This window comes from Sus scrofa, chromosome 15, assembly GCF_000003025.6.
Source record: "Sus scrofa isolate TJ Tabasco breed Duroc chromosome 15, Sscrofa11.1, whole genome shotgun sequence".
In the NCBI taxonomy this organism is placed as follows: Eukaryota; Metazoa; Chordata; class Mammalia; order Artiodactyla; family Suidae; genus Sus; species Sus scrofa.
This window is the reverse complement of record NC_010457.5, coordinates 139,556,969-139,569,684: the sequence shown is the minus strand read 5'-3', so window position 1 is coordinate 139,569,684 and position 12,716 is coordinate 139,556,969. Positions and strand designations below refer to the sequence as shown.

General features: G+C 66.7%; 1 protein-coding gene across 4 annotated transcripts; it reads right to left on the bottom strand.

Annotated features, from left to right (window-relative positions):
- Positions 921-12,042, bottom strand: CAPN10 (calpain 10). 4 transcript variants are annotated; one of them, XM_021074717.1, is made up of 13 exons: positions 11,733-11,829; positions 10,845-10,938; positions 9,441-9,572; positions 8,135-8,331; positions 7,209-7,447; positions 5,615-5,756; positions 4,871-5,037; positions 4,340-4,605; positions 3,415-3,617; positions 3,050-3,305; positions 1,690-1,889; positions 1,514-1,595; positions 921-1,281 (listed from the first exon to the last, which is right to left on the bottom strand). In XM_021074717.1, the coding sequence occupies exons 2-13, from the start codon at positions 10,908-10,910 to the stop codon at positions 1,252-1,254; spliced, it is 1,980 nt and encodes a 659-aa protein (XP_020930376.1). In that variant the 5' UTR covers positions 10,911-10,938; positions 11,733-11,829; the 3' UTR covers positions 921-1,251.

The following is a 12,716-nucleotide window of genomic DNA, read 5'->3' as shown; positions in this document are numbered from 1 at the left end:
AGGGGGCCGGGCCCCAAGAGGAAGGACCCCCCGCAGAGCAAGTGTGCATGGCAGAGCACCCCCCCCCCCCAGGCCCTCGGCTCTGTGGCTGTGCCAGGAGAAGGGACAGCCAGGCGTTTGAGAACCACGGGGCTTCCAGTTCCTGGGCTGACACTGACCCCCAGCGCATCCACAAGGACAAGACTGAAACCAACCCCAGTACCTCGGGGAGGGTGGCAACCAGGGCCCCTCCCGGCTCCAGAGATGCAGGGGTGCTGGGCCCATCCTGTCTCCGTGTGACTCAGGAGCAGGGGTCCTGGAGGACAACACCAGCTTCCAGAGGGCAGGGCCGGTGGAGACCACTCAGGACTTGGGCACAGGAGCGTGGCCGTGATGGAGGACGCTCCAAGTCAGGAAAAGGCGCTAAGAGCTCACGCTTACGTGGCACGGAGCAGGTGCTGGCAGTTTTTTCCAGGAAACTGTCATAACACAGCACGGGGACCCAACGGGCCAAACGCCCCATCGTGACCACAACACGTTGATCAAGCTTTCAGGGCAAGAGGTGGCAGGAGGCAAACGGGGCCAGATCAGGGCCCACGGCATCGAGAGGGCCGGGGGTCTAGGGCCAGAGGCCTGCAGGACACCCCCTCCCACGTCAGAAGCAAAGGGCTGAGTCCTGCGCCTCTGAGAACACGCACGAGGCCTCCGGGCGCCGGCAGCAGCGTTTTCCACACGGAGCCCCCACCCCGGCTGGGGGACCAGATGACGGAGTCACCAGGTGGGAGGCCCAGCACGGGGGCGCGGGGCCGCTCCGCCTGCTTCACCCTTAGGACAGCCGGGGCCCGCTCCTCGGCTCTCCTCCCCCTGCCCCTCACCACCCAGCCGCCCTGCGGGGGCGTCCCCCTGCCCCCCGAGAGAGCCAGACAGACTCAGCCGGAAGCTGCTGGATGCTAACGGTTTATTTATAAAGTCATGACCTAAAAACGCTTCTAATAAATACTTCTAAACAAGGTCTGTGGCGACACTGTCCTGCGGTAGGCCTCTCTCCAGGGCCAAGGAGACGGACGGCACGGAGGACTTCGGGAAGCTCTGCAGTCTCAGCGGCAGGAACAAAAATGCCCCCTGAGGTTTTCTGGCCCTTCCTGAAGCACCTGCTCGACCCCAGGGCTGCTGCTTTCCACCGGGACCGGCCCGGCTGCCGCGGCAGTGACCCGTGGGCCACTGGGGGCCCCTTGGAGCCCGGTCACCAGAGCTGACAGGAAGGCCATCCGGTTAGCTTTTCATCACTGCCATAAAGGAGGCCTGTGGGAGGACAGAGGCCCAGGTCTGGGCGGCTGCCCGGCTGCCGGGGCGGGGGTGGGGGGAAGCCCGCCCCCATGTCCTCCAGGGCTGTCACTGCAGCCAGCTTCCTGGCCCCTGGGAAGCTCTGCCTGGGGTGCCCATGGGACCAGACAAGGGCGCCTCATGTCCCTGGGCAGCACCTGGCGGGCCCAGGGCAGAGCGAGCCGGGCGGGCCCTCCCAGGCCCCTCCTACCTCGGTGAGCAGCTGCCCCAGCATCTCCTGGCTGTGGATGGAGCGCCTGTGGGCGAGGAGGGCAGGGTCAGGCCTCTGGGCTCTGCCGGGACGGGGGAGAGCTGGGTGTGGGGGGCAGGCGGAGAGCTCAGGGCCACCGCCCCGGCGCAGGCGCACACACAGCCCCGGAGCCCCACCTGTCTATTCTGGTCTCCACGGTCACCGTGAAGGCCCCCTCTGTGTCCGGGAGGTAGGTGGAGGGCACGATCCTGTAGGTCCCCGCGGGCAGGTGGCAGAGCCGGCTCACCTCCTGGGCGTAGCAGTGCGGCACGCAGCTCAGCAGAGGCTCCTGGAGCAGCAGCGAGGAGGCACCCTGGGCCCCGCCGTCCAGCGGAACCTGGGGGAGGCCTCGGCTCAGACTGGCTACAGCCACGACGACCGCAGGGCCATGCTCCCTTCCCGGCAGGGGCCGTCCTGGGGCGGGAGCAGCCCGGGCTGTCGACTTGCCTCTTGTCACACACGCCAGGCCCCCGAATCCAACTCGCCACTCACTGCGCCCCACCACCCGGGTGCCCACAGCTGGGGACCACCAGGGTCCCCAGTGTGCAGGCCCCGCCCTGCAGGGCACTGGGTGAGCTGCCACCTGCTGGGGGGCACAGCAGCTCCACCTCGCGAGGGTACAGGGTTAGGGTTAAGGTGCAGGGTCTCCTCGGACGGACGCCTCAATGGCTCAGCTCCGGGCTGTCCTCCAGGCACCTGACACCACCCCAAGCCCGTCTTGAAAGGAGCGGATGGCGCTGCGTCATCACCACGGGACCTGGGTTTGCGACCTCTGGCATCTGACCTCCTCCCCTCCCTCCCGCTCCAGGTCTGCAGAGCGAGCTCGGTCCGCGTTTTGGGGCAGGAAGAGCGGAGGCGCTCGGGGTAGCCCTTGCCTGGCCCCACACAGCCTCCTGCCACGCTGTGCGAGAGCCCCGGCCCCACATGACCCCGGGGCAGCCTGCCCTCCCTGGGCTGGGGTGACTGGCATGCTTTCCTGAGCTCCCGGAGGCCACCCCTTCCCTTCCGTTTCTGGGATGGGGGCCTGGCCCGCGCAGGCGAGTGCACGGCGCCTCGCTCCTCGCCCGCAGCTGGGTCTCTCCTTTCTGATCTACGACCCCTGCTCAGTGGAGCGTCCGTCTGGGCCGCCCCCTCCCTCTCTGGCTCGTCCCCACGTCCCTGGCTGGCGCTTGCTGCAGGGGGCCGGGGGCTCTGCACAGCTTCGGAGCAGCTCTGCTCCCCAAACACCTGTTGGTCTCCCCGCTGGAGGCGCCATCCTGGGTGCAGCTCAGGACACAGGTGCTTGGCAGCTGTCCCAAGCCGGGCGAGTGGTCAGGGGCTGCCTGAGCTGACCTATGACCCCATGAACCACGGACTTCGGGAAGCAGAGAAGTGAGTCCTGCACGTGACCGGCCGACCTGGCGGACAGGCTCGGCTGATGTGGACAGAGCCGGAGCGGGGGTAGCCCGGCCACCCCACCCCCGCTCACCCCCAGCCCAGCCCGGGGGTGGAGCCTGCCTGGAAGACGTGGAAGCCGATGGGGAGGCACTCGACGTCGCGGCAGTGCTGGCGCAGAGTGATGCGGACACAGCGAGGGCCCGAGCCCTCGGGCACCGAGAGCGGGAAGCAGGGGTTGGTGGGGTAGGAGGCAAAGTTCCGGCTGCCCCCCGCCGTCTGGCCGACTCTCCAGGAGCCCCGCAGCTGCACCGTCTCCCACTCGCCCGCGGGCAGGCCCTCCGGGTGGGCAGCGCTCTGGGCCGCCGGCTTGATGGCACTGCCCGGGAGACAAGCATGACTGGGCCTCTGTCAGGGCCGCCAACGCGCACACCTCTGCGAAAACGCCCGGCGGCCCCTCCCCCAGCCTGAGACCCTGCTCCCCTCACCTGAGGGAGACCCTCCCGCTGGAGAAGACGCGGAGCAGGAACTGCCCCGGCGCGTCTTTCAGGAAGGTGCTGGGCACAGCCAGGTAGAAGCCCGGGGCGAGCTCACAGCGCAGGTGGACCTCACGGTCGTATGCATGGCACGCGGTGCCCGCCACGGGGGGCGCAGACAGGGCCCTGGGCAGGCTGACCCGCCGCTTCTCCACCTGCGGGGAGGCCCCGTCGACGTCACAGACCTGGGATCGCCCCCGCCCTGTCCCCTCGAGGCACCCAAGCCTGTAGGCCCCTCCCAGCCTCACGGGGGCGGGCGAGTGTCCCTCAGCCCTGGGTCAGCGGCTCTGTCCCAGAGGTGAGCCTGCCGGTGCCCCTGCTCTGGGAGAAAACAGACAAATCTAGACAGGGCTGCTGCTCCCAGAAAGGCATGGCTGCTGCGACCTGGGACAGCTGGACAAATGACTTGCTGGCAACTCCTCTATAAGAGGAAGCAATGCCCACGCAGGAGCAGGGAACAGCAGTCTTTTAATATGAGATTAAAAAGCCGGTGGCTGGGCAGAGCAGTCCACACTGGCCCCAGTGCCCTGAGGAGCGCAGGACGCGTTTCCACCACGAGCCCCAGACGGGTCCTCAGACAAGCCCACGTCTCCACCTTCCCGTCCTGGTTTTCTAGGGAGGGGACTGAGGGAGGCGGGGAGGTGCAGTGGCCTCTCGAGGTCAGCAGCGCGTGGCAGAGCCGGCTGCTGGCCCTGGGCCGGCCCTCACCCGTCCTCCCAACACCTCCGCTCACGGCAGAGCCCCCGCTCCGCCCCACACGCGGGCCTGGGGTGGGTGCAGCCGGAGGACTCGGGCAGGAGAATGGCCGGGGTGGGGAGGCGTGTGGGGCCCTGGGACTCGCCCTCCCGTCCTGTCCCCGCACCCACGGGCGCATTACCTTCCAGATGTGCAAACCCACGGCCTGGCGGTCCTTGCCCAGGCAGCTCGTGGGGCTCCGGGAGGCATGGTCGTCCCCCACTGGGGCTCGGCCTGTCAGGCGCATCCGGGGTCTCTGCAGGACGGCCACGTACAGCTCGCTGGGTTCCGAGACCCGCAGCCAGAACTTGGGGTTACTGGGAAAGCCGCGGTTGTTCCGGCAGCCGCCTGCCGACTGCCCCTTGACCCAGGCCCCGGGCAGCTGCTGAGTGTGGCATAGCGCCTTTCCTGGTGGGGAACGCACGGAGTCGGCCTCGCACCCCCTAAAGCACCAGGACACCTGCACCGCAAGGGCCTGGCCGCGCCCCCTGCCCCCTGCCCCCGCGGGAGGGGGCGGAACCCTCTCTCCACCCTGAAGAGGAGCGAAAGCTGATGAGAGGTGCCAGGCCCCCGGCAGAAGGAGGCGGCACCTGCTCAGCCCTCCGACTTCGGGGGCCGCGTCCATCCCCACTGCCGCCCCCAAGGCCTCCCCGGGGCTGTGGGCCTCCCTCACCTGAGCAGAGGCTCTGCAGGTGGCCGGCCTCGGTGACCGGGAAGCCGATGGTGACCTCGTCAAACTCACGCAGGAACTCCTCCTCCTCCACCCAGAACTCCCCGTCCTGGAGCTCAGCCAGCAGCGCAGACTCGTCCCCCGGCTGCGCCCGGCTCCACCCCTCGCCCCTGGAAGGAACCTGACCTCAGGGGGGCCTCTGGCAGCAGCGCCAGAGAGGCGGGGCGGGAGGGCACCCAGAGGGTCCCTGCGGCCCCTCCCCTCCCCCGAGGCGCTCTGGGCCCTGGTGGAGGGGGCCCCTCGGAGCCCCTCCCCTCTCCGGGGCCCCTCCCCAGGCTGCGTGGGTGACGGAGGGTGGGCATGCCATCCTGCTCCCCGGCCCAGCTAAGGGGAGCGTCCCAGTGCAGGCCTGGGAGCTGTGCTGAGAGCCGTGGGCCAGGCGGCCCAAGGTCTGCCACCAGCAGCCAGGCGGGGCATCCAGCGTTCTGTGGGCGCCCACAGGACGCCAGAGCCCTGGTGCCCAGCACTAAGCCCGCCTCACGAGGCCGTCTGAGCGCAGAGTTGGCGGTCTGCACACAGGTGCCCAGCGGGCCTCGCCGCGGACCTGCCAAACACGGTCCTGACGGGGGCCCAGGCTGTGGGATCCAAGCGAACACACGGTCGAGTCAACTGGTGGCGGCCACTCGGGCCCCATGGCCCTTCCCCCAACAGCCCGGTGACCCAGAGCGCAGCCCCGCCCACACTCACCCCTCTCTCCAGGGCCCCTGCCAACACCGCCGGCCCCAGGGGTTCTGAATCCGTAGCAGCAGGATGCTGTCCCCGGCCAGACCCCGGAGCTCTCGCAGGTCCGAGACAAGGAAAGCGTGGAACTCCCCCAGCTCCCTGGTACCTGCGTGAGGAACAGCTCAGTCGTGACCAGGGAGCCCCCAGGTCCACCCCTTCCCCGGCCTCCAGCCTGCAGCACCTGGGCACCCAAGCGCCGCCTTTCCTGACCACTGAGGACAAGTCAGGCCGGGAGCGGCCTCGTCCGGCGTGGAGCCACAGCAAAGGACCTGGGTTTGGACACTGGCTCGGCGGCCACCAGGCCTGGCAGGTCCTCCCTCCTCTGGGCTTGTCCTCGCCTGGGCAGACGAGGGAGGGAGGTTCTTACACGTGCTGCTGCCAGCACTGTCCCCTGCGGGTCTGTGACGCCAGGAACACAAGAGGAACCTCCCCTGGGCAAGGCCCGTGGGCGTCAGGGGACGAGGGGCTGGAGGTGGAGGGGCCCGGCAAGGAACGGCCCCGTCTGGTGGTGGCAGCGGCGGCGGCGATCCAGGCAGAAGACAAGAAACGCCTGGAACAATGTCAGATGCCTCACCTAGAAAGGCGAGGGAGCAGCCGCTCTGCGGGCCCCACCCTGGTCCCCAGCCCCTTGGCATTCCCGGGGCTCCCGCCGGCTCCCCCCTTCGCCTGGGGGTTTCTGCAAAGCCCGAAGTGCTAAGAATCAGCCCTGCTCTGGCCTACCCTGCGGGCCAGCCCTCCAGCCAGGCAGGCTCTGAGGCCGAGTCCCGGCCTGCGACTCAGCACAGCCTCTGGGGCTCCCCTCACCCACCAGCTGTGGGTCCCCGGCCGCGTGGAGGGCAGCCCGTGAGAAACCCAGACCAGGGCTGGGCCACCCTCCCGACCAGCCAGGCAGCGCAGTGGACAACACGTGGCAGCTGGTTTTAATGTTCATTTTCTCTGGCCCAAAATTCCACTACAAAAGTAGCCTAAGCATGGACGTAACTCCACGTACGGTGCCCTCCGCAGCGGTCTTTACAGCAGCACAAAACCGCGAGGAGCTTCGAGATCCAACACTAAGGGAGGGTTAAGAAAACCACGGCGCAGACACCAAGGAAATAAGACGCCGCCAAGGCTCATGCGGCCACATGGAAGACGGCGTCTGATGACCCGCACGGGTTTGTAAGAGGAACGGACAAAAGACGCTAAAAAGCCAGGCGGTGTCAAATCGGAGTGACCTCTCCCTCCAAGAAACTTTCTTCAACGAGCACGTTTCTCAAGTGAGCACCAGGGTTGATTTTGCTGGGTACCAGCCAGGCCGGAGATGGTGCCCCCGCTGTGAGGGCCCCCGCCTCACCCTGAGGCCACGTTCCGGTCAGGGGAAAAGGGACTTCCCTCCGGAGGAGGCCAGTGGGTAGGGAAGGTCACCCACCCCTTCCGAAGCCCTCCGCTCCAAGGGGCAAATGCTCTGCTTTCTCCTTAGTCCCGGAAGGACCACAGCACAAAGTCCCTGCGTGCCCGGGGAGGCGGCGAGGGCGAGGGAGCACACGGGCCCACCCCGCCACCACCTGCTCCGCCGTACCTGATCGGGGGCTGAGCACCGAGCAGCTTATCAGACAGCGGTCCTTCAGGACAAGCAGCTGCCGGCAAGTCCTGGGCTCCGAGGCGCCGGGCCTGTCCTGCTGGCCGCCGGGCCTGTCCTGCTGGCCGCCGGGCCTGGCCAGGTCCTTCAGGTTCCACCTTTCCGCCAGGCCACCAGTGAGGTCCACCAGGGCGTCTGCCACCTGCCCTGCCCACAGGTGCTCATAGGACCCAGAGACCCTGGGGAGACAGCCAGGAGGGTGAGGCTCCAGCCCCCGCCCCGCCCCGGCCCCCAGGTCCACCCTCTGACCCACTTCGGTCGCTTCTCTTCGCTTCTACCGCCCTCGGATCCTCGCCAGGTCCAGACACAGCCTGGCTGCCCCGGCCAAGGGACAGCGTCCCGCAGGGCCCCCCACCTCTGCCCACACGCAGACCCTCGCCTGCCTCTGGCAGATCACCAGGGGGAGCAGGTGCAGAGGCTGAGAGCAGCCGCCCCTCCGTCCCCTCAAGATCAAGCCCCTCGGCCTGACAGCGCCCGGGGTCGGGTGGGGCTCGCTCACACCAGCGTGGCCAGAGGGCTGCGGGCTCGCTCTGCACAAGGCCTGCCTATCAACTCGGCCAGCGCCACCCCAGAGGCAGGTCTCAAGAGACCCAGGTGAGGTCAGGATACCTTGGTGGCCGCCCTGTCCCCAGTGGTGAAAGACAAACACATGGAGACGTTTCTTGGCTCGGGTTTGCGGGAACAAGGCCCTTCCTTTCTGCAGGCCGGGCCCTCGTGCCCGACTTTGAATCAAGGGTAGGGAAAGGAGTGGACAGTGGGGACAGCCGACCACAGGCCACGTTCAGGGTTTCCGGCCCCAGCCGGGTCAGCCCCGCCCGGGACTGGCCGCCCGGCCCCCGGCCCCCCGGCCCCAGCCTGGCGCGTACTTGGCATAGGCCTTCTCCAGCAAGGGGAGCCAGAACACATCCTCTCGCTGGCACCGGGAGAAGCAGAGTCTCCCTGCAAGACAAGGCAGACGGTCATCCACGGTCACCTCCACCCAGCGTCCAAACTGCCACACGCGGCAGGTGAAGGAGCCACGGTACGTCTGGTCGAGCCAGCTCGGCTGTCCTGGCGGAAAGACCTACCGCACGCGGGGAGAGGCAAAAGGAGGCGGTGAGAGAAGCCACCCCGTGGCGCCTTCCCCGCATCCTGACGGCGGGACGACCCTGAGACAGCGCCCTGCCGCCACCTTGCTCCACGCCTGCCGTCCGCACTCGCACCCAAGACTAATGGGCCTTTCTCGGTCGGGGGGTTAGGGCCACGTGGAGGGAGCCAGGTCGGGCCCTGCGTCCCCAGGAAGCTCCAGACCTGTGTAACCTGCACAGGCCTGCGGGACCCGATTCTCGACCAAGAGGCGGGGGTGGCAGGTTACCAGGGGCACAGCAAGCCCTCGGCTGGAGCCTGAGGCCTGAGGAACTCCGCCCGCGCCCGGCCGGCCGCCGTCCACTGCTGGGTTTGTGGTTCTGGCCCAAAGCTGAGCCAGCACAGGCCCTGCAGCCGGCCGGCCTCACTTGGTCCTGGCTCTGCCCCTTACTGGCTGGGAACAAAACTGTTTCAGTAACCCTGTTTGTAAGTGCCGGCAGGGCCGATGGAATGAAAGCCAGCAACTGTGGTGTGCTCAGCACGGGGCCTGGGACCCGGGGGCAGCTCGGAAGGGGGCCGTCACTGTCTACACGGCTGCATTCCTCAGGAACACGGAGCGACGAGCCAGGCCAACACGGCTCCTCGGGGAGGAGCCTCACAGGCCTCTGCCCCCGCGGTTTCTGCCTGGCACCAGGAATAGTTTGAATCACCTTCTGCCAATTTATACCCCAAACCTACTCAGAGACAGAAACCGGGAACTAGCTGGGAAATTTACCCCCAGCCAGCACAGCCAGCACAGCAGCTCTCTGGGCGGACCTTTCCTGCCCGGGGCTGGCAGCTGTGTCTTTTCATCCAAATGCTGGCGGGCCACCCGAGAAGCCAGGGCTCAGGAGAGGGCAGAGCAGGGCAGCAAGCACCCCTGGTGGGGGGTGACTGTGTCTGCGCCTCCGAGCCATGTGCCTGACCGCTGAGCGCTCACTCTCTGCTGCAACCTCGCCAGGCAGCCGCCTAGGAGCCCCAGCGAGCGGGAGGCCGGCTGCCCGCCCTTCCTTCCTGTGCGTGCAGACAGGAAGCCGGCAGAAGGGGAGCCCGCGCTGGTGCAGACACCTGGTCCAGGAGGCGCCGGCTCTTCTGCAGGGCGGCGCAGGCACACAGGAACCAGCAGTCCCCCAGCAGGCCCTGCTTCACCTGGCCCTCCTGCGGGCTATCGGCGAAGAGCCGCGGCTCGGCACAGATCTCCTGAAACAGAGAAAACACATGGAGTCTGACGGACGGCTGGCCTTGAAACCAGGAGCACAGGGTCTACGACAGGGGCTGGGGAGGAGCTTCTCTGGTCGCGGGAGAGGGAGGGGCTGGCTTTCGCTCTCATTATCCGTGGGGCCCCCGTCCAGCTTAGACGCTGGGGTCCCTGTCTCTGTCCCGCCTCCTTAACGGGCAAAACTCCCAAGTCTGGATGCATCCTACCGCCCCGTCTTGAAACAGCTAAACGCTGGTCTAGAAAACGTTTCACTTTAAATTCAAACGGCAGGTCTCAAGTGGGCCCTCTGCGCTGTTTCTCTAAAGGCTCAGTTTCCAGCCCCAGGCTGGCTTAGCCTTCTCTTCTCAAAACGCCCAGGCCCCTGGGAGCAGGTGTCCTCGCCTGATGCTTCATCTGAAGCCACCTGACCTGACCCCCCTCCTGCCTTCAAGGCCTTAGGGCCCCCCGTGAGCCTCTTCCCCCAGCTGTGCAGACATAAACCCAGGGTACAGACTGAGAGAGGACGTCTCAGCTCCTCTAAGGTGCTGGCCCCGGGCACCACTGCCCCCACTAGGTCCTTCACTGACAACTTCTCAAAAAACTGCTGGCCCCACTTCCTCTCTCCTTGCGACACAGCCCCCCTGCTTCTGAGCCAGTCATGCCTCCCAAACCGCTTTTATCAATGTCACCTCCATGTCGTCACCTCCAACGGGCACCCTCTGTCCTCTTTCCCAAGACTCAGCAGCGTTAGAGCAGGGGCTGCCCCCCAGCAGTCCCTGCTGGGCTTCCGTGGCCCCACAGGCCTCTGGCGGTCCTCTCACCTCACTGCCTGCCCTTCTCAAGGCGCCTGGGTTCCTCAAGGCTCAGTTCCAAGCCCCCTCTTTTCTGCCCGTACTTTCTCCCGAGATGCTCTTCCAGACCCTGGGCCATATGCCGTCTGTTACCGTCTCAATTCCCAGATGGAGCATCCAGCCCAGATCTGCCTGAGCTCCCAACTCTCGTATCCACTTCCCCGCAGTTGGCCCCGCATGAACATGGAGGGCAAAGCCCAACCCTAGACTTCCACCCCTAGCTCTCCCGCCTCCCGCTTTCCCCAGCTCATCAGATGAGACCACCAGCCAGCCGGCGCTCAGGCCAGAAACCCAGTCATTCTTGATGTGTCCTTTACCCTCACCCTCTACTTCCAATCATCACTAAGAACGACCAACCCTCCCTCCAAGATGCTTCTCGGATCCACCGACTCCAAAGCACATCCCAGTGGTGCTCACACGAACCTGAGGCCCTCCTCTTTCTCCTGGACCACTGCAGTGGCCACCTGCACCCCTGCCCCAACAATCCATTTCACACCCGGTGGAAAGAGTGAGCCTCCTGAAACACAAATCCAAAGGAATCACTCTTCTACTAAAAATACCTGAGCAGCCTCCTATTGAACCTACAATCCTTTAAAACCACCACCACCACCACCACCACACTCCACTGGCAGGGCCAATTAGGCTCTTTGGCCCTTGCCACCCTCAGGCAAAACACTGTTGCCCAAGGAAAGCCCCTCAGCGGCCATAGCCGAGCAGTTCTACCTTTGTTCCCGGGCTGGCGCCACACAGATGTTTCCACTAAGGCTGCAAGCACTCAGGGGGAGCGGGGTTGCTCCCTGGGCAGTCTTACTCGGCCAATACACCATTTCTAAAGATATCAACACAGCACCAGGCCGGAGCACCCCTCAATTCAGGTGTTTACAACTGACAGTGCCAGTGCACAAAGTCCAAAACGGTAATTTGCTCAGCAAAACATGGCCCTTCCACGGGAGCATGAATGGAAGAAGGAACCAGAAAGCTTGCGGCCAGAAGGGCCCTGCAGACTAGAAGCTCTTCGGGGCACCCGCAAGTGGGGCTAAGCTTGTGTCTGCTAAAACGCCCCTCTGGCTGCGCTTTGAATCGCCTACGGAAAAGAGCTCACGCAGGTAGGGGCCGCGAGCCCGGGTCCAGCACTGCTGGAGTGGGATGGGAGGCGGCGTGGGAGCCCACTCGTGAGAACAGCAGCAGCAGCAGCAGACCCTGCCGAGAGCTCTGTGCCCAGCCCCGCCTGATCCCTGCCGCCCCGCTCGCACCACAGCAGGAAGCGGCGCCTAGAGACCCAGCGCGAGACCCGCGCGCCCCCCGCCCCACCTGGGGCCGCCTCCACGTGATCTCCTCCCGGAACTGGACCAGCGGCGTGGAGAAGCTGGAGAAGATCGAGGAGTCCGACGCGGGGAAGGCAGAGTCTCGGAAAAGCTCCCTGGCCGGCGCCCGCATCTTGGGGCCCCCGGGCTCCCATCTGCAGCCCACGCCCCGTGCCGAGCGCAGCCGAGGGGGCCCGCAGCCCTGCGAGAGGGCAGGCCGGCCGCGGTCCCGCCAGCACCGCGCTCCCCTGCGCGGCCCGGCCCCCCAGCCCCGCGGGCCCCGCAGTCCCATCCGGCAGGGGTGCCCGCCCCCTCCGTCGCCCCGGTAACCGCCGTCCTAGGCTGCAGCCAACCAGGTGAGTCGCTACTGGTCACATGACAGAACGGCCCAATCGCATTCGAGTGTTGGGAAGTCCGCGCGAGAGTCCCAGCCCCAGGGGGGCGTGGCTCCCGAGGTAAGAGGTGGCGGGGCTGTGCGGTCCCGGCGGCTGCGCTTCTCCGTCCCGAGGCTCGTAGCTGTGCTCGCTAAGACTCACACCTGGGAGGCCGGCAGCGTCTTGTCCTCGGGCCGATGCGGCTCGGGTCGGGGCGTCGGGATCTCCTGGACTCGCAGGTTCCTGGGGCCGAACGGGCCAGAGCGGCCTCGGCCGAGGATGGGCCGCGAACTACAGATCCCAGCCTGCCGCGCCCCTCCCAGAATGCACCTCTTCCGGCGTGGGCGGCGGGCCCGGCGCCTGCTGTCGGGAAAGCGGGTGACTCTTGGGAGGGGAACTGTGAGCGGGCCGGGGCGTTGTGTGGTCTGCCGATGTTGTGTGCTGGGGTCCTGGGGCGTGTCCCAGCCCGCGGAGGGCCTTCCCGGGCCGGAGAAGCTGTGTCAAGGCAGGCTCCGGTCAGACGCGCTGTATTCTGAGCAGGGCAGGGAGTCGGGCTGGAGCATCCTCCTGGTCCCCGGATGGCCGGGCATCTGGTTCTGGTGGGCTGCACGGTGACC

Coding starts and splice junctions, on each gene's coding strand:
- CAPN10 (XM_021074715.1), bottom strand. CDS start 12,017: ATGGGACTGCGGGGCCCGCGGGGCTGGGGGGCCGGGCCGCGCAGGGGA. Junction 9,573..11,732: donor TCACGTGGAGGCGGCCCCAG/GTGGGGCGGGGG, acceptor TCTCTGTTTCAG/GAGATCTGTGCCGAGCCGCG. Junction 4,606..4,870: donor CCTGCAGAGCCTCTGCTCAG/GTGAGGGAGGCC, acceptor GTTCCCCACCAG/GAAAGGCGCTATGCCACACT.